Below are 17,641 nucleotides of genomic sequence, written 5' to 3' on the forward strand. Positions count from 1 at the left end.
TGCTTTTACCGATCTGGTTTTTTCCTTTGCAAAAAAAAATACTGTTATCAATTAATATCAACATTTTGAAAGGAAATATAATTTAAAGGAAATGTCAATATTTTGAAAGAAAATACCAATAAATGAAAGGGAAGAATGATGAAATTATAATTCTTTATTTCAATTTTTTGAGGCTTGTTTTTTTAAATGAGTGTTCAAAAATAGTTGTGGAAAATTGCTACATAAAAATCCAGTCTGCAACGATAGACAATAAGTGAATTAATGGAAAATTCGGTACCAAATCCGAATTGAGTGGAATTCTAGCACATCCCTACTATGGAGTATTGATAAATACTTCCAAGCATGACTAAGGTGACATGTTTAAATGGCTGTAGAGGATTGTCCTCAGGTCTGGGCTAGGGAAGGCATGGAGATAAGGGCCCCTATATATTATTTTATTTAAAAGCATGTCTAACCTGCTTAATATTTCAAAATCTCCAAGTGGTATGGAAAAACAACATAAAAACAATAAAATAGGATCAGATAAACAGAGATACAACATAAAAGCCAGTAAAATAATATGATAAAAACAGAAAATCATTAATAACAGGGACCAATCTTAGGGGTCATGAAAAGCCTGGGCAAAAAGATGCGTCTTTACAAGAAGTCTGAAGCAACAGTTGGATGATGCTTCACATGATGGAAAAGGGAAATTTAATGAATTAGATGTTGTTTAAGGCAGGACCAGAGGTTTATGGGTTAACATTGTTTGCCGAGGCAGAACTTGCTGGTTTTCAGTTTGAACATAATGAACTGTACATGGCTGGTGACCAAGGAGATTGATGCTTTCACTCATTTAGAGCCAAGAGACACAGCCAACCGTTCAAAGCTTTGCGGAATACACAGAATGCTAAAACAGAGTTATGGTGAGGCAGGGAAGAGACAACCATTCCCTCTCTGACCACTGATTTCTTGTCCTAAAAAGGGACCTGTATAATACCTTGAAATGAAGAGCAAGGGGTAATTATTAGTTGCTGTGCAGAATACAAAGGGCAACGAGATCTTGGGTCACTAAAGTAATGTATAACCTCACGCTGTATCCCTATCTCCTTCCAAAGCTCATTGCATGGAGTTAAATATTTTTATATTTCAGTGTAATTTGCGTTTATGTAAGTAGGCGTTCCAGATAATGAAAAACTAGAGGTTTAACATTGCAACTAATCAGTCTGCAGTGGTTGCAGAGTATTTGTCCTTGTAACTAATCTTGCTTTCTGTTACGCTGAAGAAGATTCCCCCCCCTTTTTTTCCCCCTCTTTTGCCTGACAAAAGTCAGGCATACGTCCTGGCCAAAAGAATTTGGTCTAAAATGAGTTGGTTTATTTGTGTGATTCACTTCATCCCCCTTAACGGGGCAACTTTATTCTGGTGATTTTTTTGTTTCAAATTTTCTATGTTGCTTTAACTGTTTCCACATTGATTTGCATGCCAAAGAACTCCTGTGCATTACAGGGGATTCTGGGACATAATTCTTGGGGTGCACACACTCTTGTCATTGGCCAAGTCTGTGCTGGGCTTTGCTGTTGCCCTATATGAGCTAAGTATTTGTCTTATAACACAGGTTCCCAAACTGTGATCCACGAGCTTTATTCAGGTGCATCATGGAATGTTTGTGTAGAATACTTACAATTTGTAAGTTTATGGAATCTTACGGAATTCAGTTTGGAATACAATATAAGAATTAAAAGCAACAATAAAAATACAATTAAAAAATCATACAGCATTTTGCACAGCAGTTTTTCAAGTGGTTCGTGGGGAATAAAGTTTGGGAATCACTGTCTTATAATTTGCTCCACACTCCTCTGTGGCTACACATTGCAGGGCAAGATTGATACTGGTAAGCATTTGTCCACCATTACTAGTAATTTCTTTTTAATTCTGGGTGCGAGTGCTATTCCTTATCTAGCCAAAATGGCATCACGTATGTACAAGGGATATGAGCAGGCTTGGGGAAGCCCCAAAATTTGCAGAAATCAAAATAATCTTTGGAAAGAAACCCTAGGGGAGAGGGAACTTCAAAAATTACCAAGTGCAGAATGAGCATGTCCAGTGTGCACAGAATCCTGACTAACTTCTGGGTGGAAAAAAAGAAAGGGGTGGATAGGAATGGAGTGCCTGGCTGCACACTGTAACATTTTGTTGCAGGTCTTCTTCCTGAGAAGCCCTTGATAAGCATTCCCAGAACCACTACACAGTTCTCTGGGAGCTCTTTCCCTGCCCTCTCCATCCTTCCCACAATATAGTCAGTTGGATGACAGGATAAAGAGCATAAGAAGAACCCTGCTGGGTCAGGCCAATGGCCCATCTAGTCTAGCATCCTGTTCTCACGGTGGATTCCTTTTGCAATTCAGGAAGTTGTAGAAATCAGGTATAGCCCAGTGGGGAGGAGAGCCTGGCTGGGAGTCCAGAGTCTGTGAGTTCAAATCTCTGCTCGTGTCTCCTGGGTGTCAAGGGCCAGCTAAAGATCACCCCACAGGGAGTGGCTCAGGGGTTACGGGCCCTGCCACCTGTGCAGCCGTGGGCAAGCTGCATAGTCCCAAGGAGCCCAGTTGCCCCTCAGCTGGCAGTTGCGGACAAGGAAGGGGCTGGCTTGTGCAGCTGTGGCAAGCTGAGCAGGCCCTAGCCAGCTGGGGAGGACTAGCCTCAGAGGGAAGAATGGTAAACCCCCTCTGAATACCACTTACCATGAAAACCCTATTCATAGGGTAGCCATCAGTCGGGATCGATTTGAAGGCAGTCCATTTCCATTTAAGAAAAAAATACTGATGCACAAAAGTTTGAGGGACCGTAGTAATAAGAGGCAGGAACTCTCGCCATACCTGGTTTAGAGGAGGTTGCCAAACTGGGCATGTCTCGAAAGGGCATCATGCACTGAGACAAGGAGTTCTTAAGAGTCGTGCCAAGGAATTCCTTTTGTAACAAAAATGGTAATTCCTTCAAAGAAAAGCCCAACCATATAAATTACCTGCTGCCTATTGCGATTTCTTTGGGACGCCTGACGTTGATCCAAGCTCTGATTTTCTTTTCCTTTGTTCTGTCAGCACAGCCAGATCTTTTCTCAGCCCCAACTCAAAAGAGAAGATCTCCAGTTACCCCAGATAAATAGCAATGATGAAAGCTTTTGAGTGAGATTAATGCAAGCCAGGGGTCACGGCCTTGCCATCAGATGAGATTTATGGAAAAGCAGGTTGACTGTTGAGGCTTACTGCGGCTTTCACAGAAACACTGTTTCTTTTTAAAAACTGTTACTGTACCTGAAGAGCATTTGCGCACAATTGCGCACGATTGACTACACCTGTCTTTAATAGGTTTACATGAACACCCGTGTCAGCAAGCCTACTGGGACTTATGTTTTAAAAGTTTTGTTGATTTTAACTGTGTTTTTATATATTTTTACTTTTTTTAACAGTCTTGTGAGTAGCTGTGTTTTATCAATATTTTTATTATGTATTGTTATTTTTATTATGTACACTGCTTAGAGCAGGGGTTCCCAAACTGTGGTCAGTGGACCACTAGTGGAAATCCAGCTTTATTCAGGTGATCCACAGCATGTCCACATTAAATACTCATATTGATTTTTAATTGTATTTTCATTGCTTCTTTTATTACTTATATTGTAGTTTATTGTATTACTCTCTATCTAATTCAAATTGTAAGACTTTTATAAAATACAGTATAAGAAATAAAAGCAGCAGTAACATACAGAGAGCTTCGGCTATGGAGCGGTATAAAAATGTAATCAACGACAACAACAATGGAGTTAAAAGTCATACAGCATCTAGCACAGTGAATTACCATTGCTACAACAGGCAGAAAAACCAGCAATTTCCAAGCGGTCAATTGGGAGGAGGGAATCTGGGAACCACTAGCTTGGAGTGCTTTATGATGAAGCAGCCTATAAATATTTCTAAATAAAATAATTTTGATTTCAGCGGAACTACAATTAAGTACTTTGGGAAGTTTCTTTCTTTCTTTCCTTCTTTCTTTCTTAATCAATCAGTCAATCAATCAATCAGTCAATCAAAACCTTTCATATCTTAGGGTGCCTGGGGTGGCTAAATAGAATAAATAAAAGAGCCATACAAGATTCAGACAAAATCACAAAATTATAATGAGGACATAATACCAATAAAATGCCCAGAAAACAATACTTGTTCATGGTCCAAAAGCCTGGCCAGATAAAAAAGACTGAAGTCTTCTCTTAAACATAAGAAGAGCCCTGTTGGATCAGGCCAGTGGCCTATCTAGTCGAGCATCCTGTTCTCACAGTGGCCAACCAGATGCCCATGGGAAGCTTGCAAGCAGGACCTGAGTGCAAGAGCGTTCTCCCCGTCCTGTGGTTTCCAGCAACTGGTATTCAGACACATGTTGTGTCCCACTATGGAGGCAGAGAATAGCCATCATGGCTAGTAACCACTGATAGCCTTATCTTGTCTAAGCCTCTTTTAAAGCTATCCAGGTTGGTGGCCATCGCTGCCTTGGTGGGCACGATCCAGCCAAAACAAAGCACATTTAAATCCATTTGATTTTGTAAGGAAAATTAAGCCATGAGCATAACTTCCTCCCAGTTGAAATCAGCGGTGGTGAAAAGAACCAGACTTCTACCCTTTTCAGACATTCTACTTGCAACAGCAGCGTGCAGGTGGAATTGAGCATATTACAGCCCGTTGCCCTCCACCATATGGGGCCTCCTGTACTTGGGAGGAGATGTCCTGTACAGTTTAGAACTCTGATCTTCCATGGTTCTGAATACAGGAATACCCTGCATTAACGTACGCAATGGTTCAAGAGTGAGTACGTAAACCGAAAATGTATTTAAAGTGAAGCACTACCTTTTTTCACTTGTGCAGCCACTGTGCCACCTCTCCTTCACGCGGAGCCTCAAAGCCCCGCGTTAAAGCCTCTGCTGCTGCGCCGCCGCGCCTCCCAGCTGATTCGCAGTCACGCGATCGTGTCTCTTTCCACACACCCCACGCACCGAAAGAACAGGCCACAACCAAAGGTTAAGTGGCCGTTCTTGCGAAGCGAGCGTATGTAAATGGGAATGGTGCTATTGTAAGTATGTCCGTACTCGCGAGTGTCTGTAAAGTGAAGGTCCTTATAGTGGGGTGTTCCTGTAGTGTGGTTCTAAGAAAGAGGCTCCCCAGTTCAAACATTCCCCTCCCACTCGCAGAGGACAGCTGGGAAGTGGGACAGAGGTTATCACACTGTTAATGGGCTGTGCAATTTACATGCAAGCCTCATGTTCTCACTTGCAACCCTGGCACCCTTTGACATTGAGACTTGAATGCACTCCAGCATTTGAAAGTGTTAACAAAGACAGCAAAGAGAAACCAAACGTAAATGTTGACTGCATCAAAAAGGGAATTTGCATATTTATTACAGATGTTAAACAGGATGAATATACCTCATACTAACAATAGACTAACTTTAAAAGAGTTTAAATCCCTTTGGCCTGGCTTGAACCTGGCCTTGAACTCTGATCGTGCTTCTTGCTTGCTTGCCTGGATGGAGGAAAGGGAAGGGGGGGTGTCTACTCTGTCGTTATGTGCCTTCAAGTCAACTGCGACTTAAGGTGACCCTGTGAATCAGTGTCCTCCAAGAGCATCTGTCATGAACCACCCTGTTCAGATCTTGTAAGTTCAGGTCTGTGGCTTCCTTTATGGAATCAATCCATCTCTTGTTTGGCCTTCCTCTTTTTCTACTCCCTGCTGTTTTTCCCAGCATTATTGTGTTTTCTAATGAATCATGTCTTCTCATTATGTGTCCAAAGTATGATAACTTCAGTTTCATCATTTCAGCTTCTAGTGACAGTTCTGGTTTAATTTGTTCTAACACCCAATTATTTGTCTTTTTCGCAGTCCATGGTATGTGCAAAGCTCTCCTCCAGCACCACATTTCAAATGAGTTCATATTTCTCTTATCCTCTTTTTTTACTGTCCAACTTTCACATCCATACATAGAGATCAGAAATACCATGGTCTGAATGATCCTGACTTTGGTGTTCAGTGATACATCTTGACATTTGAGAATCTTTTCTAGTTCTCTCATAGCTGCCCTCCCCAGTCCTTGCCTTCTTCTGATTTCTTGACTATTGTCTCCATTTTGTTTTATGACTGTGCCGAGGTATTGATAATCCTTGACAAATTCAATGTCCTCACTGTCAACTTTAAAGTTAAATTGATCTTCTGTTGTCATTATTTTAGTCTTTTTGACATTCAGCTGTAGTCCTTCTTTTGTGCTTTCCTCTTGAACTTTCATCAGCATTCATTTTAAATCATTACTGGTTTCTGCTAGTTCTGCTGTGCCTACTCTACAGAGATAAAATTCGCATTCATTGCTCCACCTGCGTTTGCCTATGGCTCTACCCACCTCTCTGGAAGTTGGGCCCTGGAAGGCTGCCCAGAAGGGAATGTGGTCCTGAAAAAGACTCCTCGCCTCTGGATTGTCTGTTCCACCATTCATTTCCAGGCCAGGGTCATTTCCTTTGAGACCGCCCAAAATCTTTAGTTAGTTAGTTAGTTATTCTTTATTTATATCCCGCTATCTTTCTAATACTGGCACTCGCGGTGGCTTCCAGATAGAAGCACATATAATTAAAACATACAGAATCTACATTAAAATGAAATTAAACTACATCCAATATTAGAAGCAGGGTCGCAGCTGGGACATCTGAGGACCAGGAGGGAAAACATGTATGCACTCCCCCCGCCCTCCATAACTCTTAACCACCTCAAGAGCTTCAGTTAGAGAGGTGGGGATGCGTGTGTGATTGAAATATAGGCATGTGTGAATCTTGTGAGAATCTTCGCAATTCTTCCATGGAAGTGCTTTCTGCGTAGGACTTCTTTAATGTTTGAAATGGCCTCTTAGGGAGCAGTCCAAACCCAGGATCTGCTGGGATGAGCAGAGTTTGGAATAGGTGGATGTGCGGCTCAGCCAGGGTTCAGCCAGCGAAAGTCTCGCATCCTGGCTCAGCCGGCTGAGCCAAGGCCAAGGTAAGTCCCAAAAAGGGGGCATTCCGGGTGAGCGGCTGGACAGGGCAGGGGGAGACGCACCCCTCTTCCAAACTTTGTTTAGCTCAGCGAGATGACTTTGCAACCCAGGAGAATTTGCCCTGGCAAAAAGAGTGGTGTAAGTCAAACTCTTATTTTCAATTATTGATTGATTGATTTTCTTATTATTGATTCCCCTTTGCCAGGCTCAGGCCCCACTCCTGAATGGAGTTTGGCGTAGGGGTGAGTTACACTGGCATAATTTACCCTAGCATAAATTATGTTGGCTTCCTATAGTTTGGATTGCTCTGCCCAGCTGTCTTCAAATTCTGTTATGGTGGTTTTTTTCCTTTCCATGTGTGCAGGGATCTGGTCTTCTTACTGGTGTTTGTGTTGTGTTTTTTCCACCCTTCACAGGATGTAGGCATTTCTCCAACCCAGCGGGATGAAGTGATTCAGTGGCTGGCCAAACTCAAGTGCCAGTTCCACCTTTACCCAGAAACTCTGGCCCTGGCCGTCAGCCTCTTGGACAGGTTTTTAGCTGCAGTGAAGGTAAGCCTTGGACCCTCGGGATCTTGGGAATGATTTACAAAGCTAATTCAATTATTTTCAAAACAAAGTTGTTTTCTTCCTTGGATTGGGTCCCTGCAGAGTGTTTTCATGCAGCTTTTTTCTTTTACTGCCCACATTGAACCTTGGATTTTACCCTACTGTGCCCCGTAGACAGTTGCAAAAGACGAGTGGGGTAGTCAAGAAAGATGGTTAATTATTTTATTTTATTTATTTAAAGCATTGACATACTACTTAATACTTTAAAAATCTCTCTAAGCTATTTACAACATAAAAACAATCAACATTATTAAGATAAAATACAATATAAAACCTGTAAAACAGTAGTATAAAAACATATGAAATTGAGATTAAAGTTGAGAGTGTAAGAAAGTCTATTATGGCCATTTTTGGTTTTTAAACATAAAACTCAAATGTATATTCCTGGTGACACTTGGCTTGGTCAAACAGTAGGCAGCATAAAGGAGTTAGCCCATTAGAATCGGATACCAAGACAGTTTTGATTACTGTTTCAGTAATGGATGAAATTTGTTCTAAAAATTGATGTCCACTTAGAAGAATACATTCTCTGCCTCTTTAAAAACAAGCTAGATTGAGGCTGTGTGTCCTCCATTGACCTTGTTTGAATGCTGACGTGATTGGAAGAGTGAGGATGATTCTTACATCATTTGCCAAGATGAATGAAGCATCCAAGTGGAAATCTGAGGATATGATCCATTGCCTGCTGTCCTGGGAATAAGCCTTATTTGGACACGGGGGCTTACTCCTGGGTGAACGTGCACAGGATTTTGCTGTTAACTTATCTCTGTTTTTTTCTTGGGGTGGGTGAGAGGGGGCCTCTTAAACCAATATAAATTGAATAAACTTTATTCCAGTGTATAGAAGCATCCATTCAAAAGGAAGGTCAGAATATCACTTACACCAACCTTCCCCGACCTAGCAGCACCCTTCAGACGGTTAGGACTACAACTCCCATCAGCCCCAGATGGTGCTGCCAATGATCAGGGACGATGGGAGTTGCAGTCCAAAACATCCGAAAGGCACCAGGTTAGGTAAGGCTGTCCCGATACAAGGAATAAGAAAGACCCTCAGCTCCAAACCATGCAAGTCAGAGCAAGCATCATTGAGTTAGCAGCCGCATAGGTTCTTTCTTGGATAGCGGCAGACCCGTTGTTAGTGGATTTCTCGTGAAGAGGTACGTGTGTCATGTGTCAACCTCCAGGCCAAAGAGGCCCTTTTCCTGCACACCTTCCTCCATCTTTAACAGTGAGAAGTGAGAAAGGCCAGCAGAATCTCAGTCTGCTTGCCTTTCGTGTGGTCAAGCACTAGCCACGAAGGCTACATAATGCCTCTTGTATCGGAGGCTGTATGTCTCTGAACAGGGGTGGTTCCAAAGGGCGGCCAGGTGGGGCACTGGCCCGAGGGCCCCTGGGGCTAGAGGGGCCCCTCTGCTCCCCTTCCACAATTTGCGGCAGGATTGCTGCTGCGGATCGCATGGCGAGAGCTTTGGAGCTCCCCCATTCCCTTGCTTAACCTACCTTGTTTTGTGGTTGTGCATGCAGTGCTGCCCTTAACAAAGATGGCAGCTGAGGTTTCCCTAAGGGGCTGAAGCCTCTGCTGCCATCTTGGCTGATGGCACGCATGCATGCTGCGCATGTGCATCCCTGCCATGAACCAAGATGGCAGCAGGGCTGGGGAACCTGTGGCCCTCCAGATGTTGCTGAACTGCAACTCCCATCATCCCTGGCCATTGGCCAAGCTTGCTGGGGCTGATGGGAGTTGTAGTTCAGCAATGTCTCAAGGATCAAATTCCCCCCAGCCCTGGATGTAGTGCTTCTCTTGTTTGGCCTCTCTCCACTGATTCATCTCTGTGGTCCTTCATTGTTAGCATTAAGCCATTCCCACCACCACCTCACCATTGTACTCCTTCCAGCCTCACTGCATGCCAATTATGATGATTGCCTTGGTGGATTTCAGGTTTGCCTTTCCTAATGGAATATTGATTCCCTCTCTGCTCCTTCCCTTTGCCGTGGCTTTCTGCCAGTGAAGGAAGGGAGCAGTTAATGGATCCCGATAGTCAGCATTTGGCATCCAGCTGTCACAGGGCGAGTGCACGAGTGGCTCATGGACTGAAGCCAGCAGTGAGGGACCTCCATCCTGCCAGCCTAAGCTAGGCCCAACAGGCCTCCCCATTTAGCCTGACTGTTAATCTTGGATGCCAGCCGTTGGGTTGCCACACCAACCCCACAACTCATTTCTCTTTTTCTCTATTCCAGGCCCGTCCAAAGTACTTGAACTGTATTGCGATCAGCTGCTTCTTCCTCGCCGCCAAGACCATTGAGGAAGATGAGGTAAGCGCTCTCCCCGAAGGATGCACGAGCCTTGGGAATCTGCTGTGACACGCTTGTGGTCACTGCTGCTTTGCCAAGGCAGGAGTGAGAGCGCCTTGGCGTCGGCTGCTGTGCATGCCATGGGCTGCAGAATGGCACGGCTAGGGTGACGGATACCTCTCCTACTTGCACCCTGTTGGTTTGGAGCCCAGTCTTACGTGTGGTTGACCCTCTGAGCCAGCTGGCAGCCTGATATAGCAACACCCATTACCTCCCCTGCTCCTCTCGATAAAACAAAAGAAGGATTTTTTTTCCTTCCAACACCTAGTAACAATAGTTTTAGAGCAGCAAAAGCTGCCAGCAAAATGTGGAAAAGTTTTCTTGGGATGTCCCCAGCGATCCTTGCAACAGCTCTCTGGAGGCTGAGAAGTAATTGTTTTCCCCAAACCATCCAGTGTGCTTCTTAGCTCTGCGCCAAGGGATGCTACATTGTTACCTTGGGGCTTACAGCCTGCCTCGTAACAGATGGCCAGCACAGAGCAAGCCAAAGGCACAGACGGGGACAGAAGACTGGGCTGGGGGAAGCGCCATGGCCTTTTCCACCCACTTGAAGCAGCCTCAGTTTGAGGGAAGGGAAATAAGCAGCTGGAATTGTACCTTGCAAATGCCAGCTGCATTTTCTCCTCCTCCTGCTGCTGCTATTTATGTATAGAGGAGCATCAGTGTGCGTGGCTGTTGGCAGAGTTCGGAGGGCAGATTCCTGCCCCGAGGATAGTACAGTCTAAAATCCCACACGGGGAAAGAGTAGAGGAAGGACTAAACAGAGAAATAATGCATTATCACAGTTGCACTTAGGCATGGTTAGAGGCTGGGAGTGGGCATTAGGAAGTTGTGGAAAGGCCTTGTGGAAATGGTAGTTTTTGGTGCAAGGTTAGTGTAAGTAAGAGAGGAGGCACCAGACAGGTGTTTTTTTAAGGGGATGCAATTCCAGGCAGAAGGAAGTGACAAATAGCAAGAGCAGCTTTTAAAAGAGGAAGAGACCTTTGGCAAGCAGAAGGTGGTGGAACCAAAGGTTGTGAGTAGAGATTTATTGGGATATAAGAGCAGAGAGATGGGGGGAGCAGGCTTTGAATGTAAGGATGAGGAGCGTTTGCAGGATCTGGGAGTCGGCAGGGCGCCGGTGCAGGGAGGCATGGAGAGGTGAATGTCAAAGCATGACTGCTGTGTAGAGAGGCAAGGGGACTGAGGGGAGACAGTGGAAGAGGAGAATGGAGGAGTCAAGGCAAGAGGGGTTTTTTTTTTGCCACAGTGATGTGTAATCTGTGCACACATGCACATACACCATGTATTCTTGATTACCTTCAAGATTTTAGATGTTTCCCTTTTGCTACCCTGTATAACAATCACCTCTCTCACATTGCGCATTTGCTCTTTTCTCGTCTTCCTGATGAAAAAGGAAGAATTGAAATTTGCTGGGAATAGTAACAATTTAACAACCAGCTTTTCTTCAGGCTGCTGATGAGTAGTGCAGTCTCAAGGGCCAAATAGAAGCCTTTAGCGCATCCAACTTTCACGGCCACCGCTAGGGCTGAGTTTTGCTCCTATGTAAGACAGGACAGGCTTGTGATTGTGAGGAACCAGGATCTATTTCCTTCTAGCAGGATGCCAAAAGAGCCTTACTGCCCGAGGCTCATGAGAATAAATACAAAGGAGTAAAACCCCGGGCTGGGGGAACTGTTGGTGCGAGTCTACAGAGGACATCGATGTCTCAGGTCCCTAGGACAAGTGTAGCCAGTGTGGTGCTGTCTAGTTGTTGTTGGACTCCAGTTTATTCATTTATTTTATTTATTTATTGTACTTAAATACTGCCCCATAGCCGAAGCTCTCTGGGTGGTTTACAGCTCCCATCATCCCTGGCTGTTGGCCCTGCTGCCTGGGGCTGATGAGAGTTGGAGTCCAGCAACATCTGGAGGGCACCATGTTGGCTACCCCTGCAGTAAAAGGTAAAGGTGTCCCCGCACTTGTAGTGCGAGTCGTTTCCGACTCTTAGGGTGACGTCTTGCAACGTTTACAAGGCAGACTGTATATATGGGGTGGGATTGCCAGTTCCTTCCCCGGCCTTTCTTTACCCCCCAGCATATGCCGGGTACTCATTTTACCAACCACGGATGGATGGAAGGCTGAGTGGACCTCGGCCCCTTTTACCGGAGATTCAACTTCCTCCTTCCATTGGAATCGAACTCTGGCCGTGAGCAGAGCTTCAGCTGCGTTACTGCCGCTTACCACTCTGCGCCACGAAGGGTCCTTGTGCCATGGAGGGTCCTACTCCTGCGGTAATGTGCTTTTAAGGGCTCCTTGTTTTCTTGCCTCTACTTGTTTTTTCTGTCTTGGCTTTTACAGAGGATTCCAGTGCTGAAAGTGTTGGCCAGAGACAGCTTTTGCGGCTGTTCTCCAGCTGAAATTCGCAGAATGGAGAAGATCATTCTGGATAAACTGAACTGGGATCTTCACATGGCCACGCCACTGGATTTCCTTCACATTGTAAATCCACCCATCGAAAACCATTCTTGTGTGGTTCTTTGCTGGAGCAGGCGAGGGAGGGAGGAAAAAATGGGGATGTACTCAGGTGGCTGGAGGAGGGAGAGGGGTAGGGGGGGCAGGAGAGGAATGGGACAACTCCATCCACGGTGCTGAGCACCAAGACTGGAGAAGGGGTAACCCTACAGCCAAGCCAGGAGATTGTACTTCAGACTCTTTGGGAGGGCCTTAGCTCAGAGACAGAGCATCTGCCTTGCATGCAGAAGGTCCCAGATTTATTTATTACATTTATACCCCACCTTTCTTTTCATGAAATCCAAGGCGGCTTACATATGGTTCCCAGGCGGTCTCCCATCCAGGCACTGACCAGACCTGACCCTGCTTAGCTTCAGCAGGGAACTGGCCTCGTGCCTTCAGCCCATAGCCCAGAATCTCCAGGGAGGGCTGAGAGACTCTTGCCAGGAACCCTGGAGAGCTGCTGCCAGTCAGTGCAGACAGTATGGAGCTGGATGGACCAATGGTCTGATTCGATACAAGGCAGCTTCCTGTGTGCTCCTTTAACTGTCGCTTGTATCCAAGCAAGGAGCCTTGAGAATTTATAGGAGTGGGTGGGTGGGTGTGAGAGAGAGTGAGTGAAGGGACTAGTAATCTGTAGCAGAGAACTGGCATCACATTCCCAAAACAACTGAGGTTATCATACTTTGGACACAATGAGAAGACATGATTCATTAGAAAAGATAATAATGCTGGGAAAAACAGAAGGGAGTAGAAAAAGAGGAAGACCAAACAAGAGATGGATTGATTCCATAAAGGAAGCCACAGACCTGAACTTAAGATCTGAACAGGGTGGTTCATGACAGATGCTCTTGGAGGTCGCTGATTCATGGGGTCGCAATAAGTCACAGTCAACTTGGAGGCACATAATAACAATAATAAAGCCAACGTAGGTCTGTTGCTCTCCCCCGTGCAGTTCCATGCAGTCGCCTTGTCAACCAGGCCTCAGTTGCTGACCACCTTACCTAAGAAGAACCCGTCCCAGCACATGGCTCTGCTCACCAAGCAGCTGCTCCACTGCCTGACTTCCTACCAGCTCCTCCAGTTCAAGGGCTCCATGCTGGCGTTGGCCATTGTCAGCCTGGAAGTGGAGAAGCTTATCCCTGATTGGCTGGCCCTCATCATCGAACTGCTCCAGAAGGCACAGGTAGGGCTGCTGTGGTACATTGAACCGCCTAAGGCTACTGGAGGCTTGGTTGAGAATGAGAAAGCCTTATATTTATTTATTATTTGTTTATTAGGTTTGTATCCTGCCCTTCCTCCCAGTAGGAGCCCAAGGCGGCAAACAAAAACACTCCAAAACATCATAAAACAGGCTTTAAAATACGTTAAAACAAAACATTTTTAAAAACATTGTTTTAAAAAAGATTTAAAAGCATTAAAAAGCAGTTCTAACGCAGACACAGACTGGGATAAGGTCTCTACTTAAAAGGCTTGTTGAAAGAGGAAGGTGTTCTTGTAGGTGCCGAAAAAATAACAGAGATGATGCCTGTCTAATATTTAGAGACATCATCCTCTAATTAGAGGCACCTTTCATTGGAGGCACCATCTTGAATTTAGCACAAACTGGGAAGTGTGTGTTGTTGTTAGGGAGCCCTGGGGATGAGGGGCACTCTCTTGGCCTGCCAGTGAGAGAGAGAATGGGACTCTTTGTGGGCTTAGCTCTTTCTGACTGTAGTGTGACTGAATCCCAAAAACACCTAGACCTGGCCCAAGTCCCCTCCTACTCTGTCTCCGTCAAAGACCTCACCATCCTCCCTACCTTGTTGCCTCCCCATCACCCTTTCAGATGCAGGTGCTAAACATTACATCAGCCTGATGCCCTGCAGATGTTTTGAACGATAGCGCCCATCAGCCCAGGCCAACAAGGAGCCATGCCGACTGGGGCTTATAAGAGTTGTAGCCTGAAACATCTGGGGAGCATCAGGTTGGGAAAAGGCTGCATGAAATGTTCATATTGCTGATTTTTGGGATTGCAGATTTTTGGGATCGCCTGTTCCCACTAGAAGGTTGTTTTCTCTAGGGCCCTCATCTCTGAGGTGAGGCTGGCAGTGTGACTGGGGAAAGGGCCTTTTCTGTGGTGACTGCTCCACCCAGTGTACTTCTCTTGCCTAATGCTGAATCTTTTTGTTTTTCTGGCACCAACCACAGGGATTTTCCATTTGGCCAGGACTTTTCATCTTTTTTTATCCTTCCTTTATTGACTGCTGCTGTTCCTTTGCTTCCTATGTCTGGTTATGTGCTTGCATTTTCCATTGTTTGAGCTATAATTTTGAGCTCGTCCTGGGAGTTTTCTCTTAAACCTGAAGGGCTGAATACTAAATGTCTTAAATCAAGGGATAGGAAACCTGCAGCCCTCCTGACGTTATCAGAGTCCAACTCCCATAATTGTTGATCATTGGCCATGCTGGCTGAAGCTGATGAGAGTTGGAGTTGTAACAGATGTTATCCCATTCTGCACCTGTATTGGAATTGTTTTTAAGATGTTTTTAAAAGATTTTTTTAAAAAATGTTTTAAGGATAATTTTGTTTTAAATATGTTTTGAGTGTTTTATTGCTTGTGTCCTGGGCTCCTTCTGGAAGGAAAGGCACAACACCAATAAAATAAATAAATAAACATCTGATGGGCCACAGGCCTTCCCATCCCTTCTGAAAAACAAACGTGTGATATAGATTCTGCCTCTGTTAAGCAACAACATTTTTTCTCTCCTTCATCCTCTCACTGGAAGTGTTGGTGCTTAATACAGGCTGAATTGAGCTTTGTTCACAGGTTACGCTGAACCCATGTACAAGCTGTCTCCGCATATGGGAAAGAGCGTACCTTTGTTGATCCGTATAGCTCGGCGGTTGAATGCACGGGCTGTGCACTTGTTGAACCTTACATGTGAATACCTGCACAAGTGCAGAGCTCCTCTATATGTGCGTGCAGGAGCACAGATTATACGGGCGTTGAATGTTATGTGTGAACACAGCCCTCCTACGTCACACATTTGTGGTTTGTTGGTAATAAAGCTATTGGCGTGTTGGCTGGCCCAATTCTGCAATGGCAGCACGGCAGTGGCTCGTTCCCCCGATGTGAGTTGGCAAGTGGCAACTCCTTCACCATGCTCTCGTCTCTGCTTCTTTCCCCCCCCCGAATCCAGATGGACAGCTCCCAGCTGATCCACTGCCGGGAGCTTGTGGCACAGCACCTTTCCCCTCTGCAGCCTTCTCTGCCACCCAATTCCGTGTACCTCTACAGTCCCCTCAAGCACAACCTGGTGACCTGTCATGCGGGAGCTTTCCGATTACAGCCCTCCCTTGTCCCAGGCCCAGACTCCAAGGACAACAGCAAGCCAGAAGGGCCAACCAGAAGATCCACTGTGCTCTCCCAGCGACGGGCAGCTCCCGGCAGGTGCAAACAAGCGACGGCCAAGCGCAAAGTGGAAGAGATGGAGGTGGACGACTTCTACGACGGGATCAAGCGGCTCTACAACGAGGAGAACGCTCCGGAGGGGGTGGTCCTGGAGGGCAAGCCTCCCTCCGCCTGCAGCGCTGATGTGTCACGGCAAGGAGGAAACGTGTCCCCCTGCCCTCCCTTGCAGCCTGTTTCTGTCATGTAGTTGCTACGTCATGTGCAGGCAACACGGGCAACAATTGGCCTCTTTGGCTGACAGAGTGAAGGCTGTACCTTGCAGGGCTAAGTGGAAGGGAGCTAAGTTAATCCTTTTAAAAGGTTCCCACCCCTCTCCTTTCCTTGTGCGGCTAATTATAGTTCAACTATGATTTAAGTATTTTAAAAAACAAAAAAAGCATAAAAAACCTTTTAAAAAAGACCCAAAAACCGAACAAAAAAAGTAGCAAAAAATGTTTCTTTCTAGCGTTGTCTGTTCCACTGTTTTAATCTGCTGTTGTGTGTTGTAACTCCATCTGCTGTGTTGGAGAGTTCACACTTGAGTGTGCAAAATCCTTTCCAGAGTTCTAGCTACATTCTCTCTCCTTCTGAGAACTCCCTCTTCTCTAATTCTTCCTTCTTAGCTTTTCGGATGTCTTGTGTGTGACTTCCTGTATTTTTGCACTTTTACTTGGGTAACGTTCCTTTTTATTTCCTTTGCAAACAAGACAGGAACTCCTCCTCATCCGTCTCTTGTTTTTTTTTAAATCATTTAGCACTTTGGTGTTTTAAATGTGATTTCTAAAATTAGATCTGCATTTAAAATTAGGGGGTTGAAAATGAAAAAGAGAAAAGGATGCTTGTGAACTGTCCATCAAAAAACAAAACAAAATAAAGCCTATTGCTTTGCAAATAGAGCCCTGAAGATGCGTGAGGACAGTTGTGTTTTCTTTGGATAGTTTAATCTGCAGGCAAAAGAATGAGCATTTTTAATTTTATACAAAAGTGGAAGCAAAGTTTGCGACTGCTGTTAGATTGACCAAAGCAAACATTTTGTTTAATGTGCTTTTTACACAAGCACACAGAAACACACATGCTTTAAAGAAATGTGCATCAAATGCAAAATGTAATTAAAGAAAAAAACTTAGCTGATGTTGACACTACCGTGTTCCCGGGGCAGTTTTGTAATAGTGAGTTTTCACTTTAATTTGTAAATGATCAGCACAGATGTCTCCCACACTCCCCTCCTCCAACTCTTATGTTCGTGTAACTTTTTAACCTTGACGGAGGGGCAAAGGAGGCCTTTAAAGAGCTTGTACTTCCGCGTTACAACTCTCTGCTTCTTGGAATAGCAGCTCCTTGATTTTAAAGCTCTCTTCACAGCCTCTTGGAAGGTATTGCATTCAGCGGTCATACTGAGAAAAGCCTACCGGTAGCAATAAAAAAAACATGTTGTCCATCAGCTTGTGAGTCTTGTATTTATTTTAGAGCACTGGGCAAAAGGGAGATTGAATGGAATGAAGGAGCTCCCCCATGCGGCAGCCCTGCACTTTTTGCAATTCAACTCCTGTCCTCCTTGTTTGCCAAGGCCGCCAATTAAGGAAGTACTCCCACTCCACAATGCCCTTTATCCTCTCATCCAAGGTTTCCTATTATTTCTTGTTCTTTCATTTACTACCAGTTACGAGCAGATGAATGTGCCTTAAAACGAACTGGTCAGTGGGTTAGATGACCCCATCGTTTAC

General features: G+C 45.0%; 1 protein-coding gene across 1 annotated transcript in view; it reads left to right on the forward strand.

Moving 5' to 3' along the window:
• CCNI (cyclin I) overlaps positions 1-17,358 on the forward strand; it is a 64,845-nt gene extending 47,487 nt beyond the window's left edge. The window contains exons 3-7 of the mRNA XM_061583335.1: positions 7,449-7,583; positions 9,878-9,952; positions 12,332-12,472; positions 13,440-13,670; positions 15,667-17,358. Of these exons, the coding sequence (XP_061439319.1) occupies positions 7,449-7,583; positions 9,878-9,952; positions 12,332-12,472; positions 13,440-13,670; positions 15,667-16,125 (1,041 nt within the window). The 3' untranslated portion in view covers positions 16,126-17,358. The remainder of the gene's footprint in view (positions 1-7,448; positions 7,584-9,877; positions 9,953-12,331; positions 12,473-13,439; positions 13,671-15,666) is intronic.
• The last annotated feature ends 283 nt before the right edge of the window (positions 17,359-17,641 follow it).

Source organism: Rhineura floridana, chromosome 9 (assembly GCF_030035675.1).
Source record: "Rhineura floridana isolate rRhiFlo1 chromosome 9, rRhiFlo1.hap2, whole genome shotgun sequence".
In the NCBI taxonomy this organism is placed as follows: domain Eukaryota; kingdom Metazoa; phylum Chordata; class Lepidosauria; order Squamata; family Rhineuridae; genus Rhineura; species Rhineura floridana.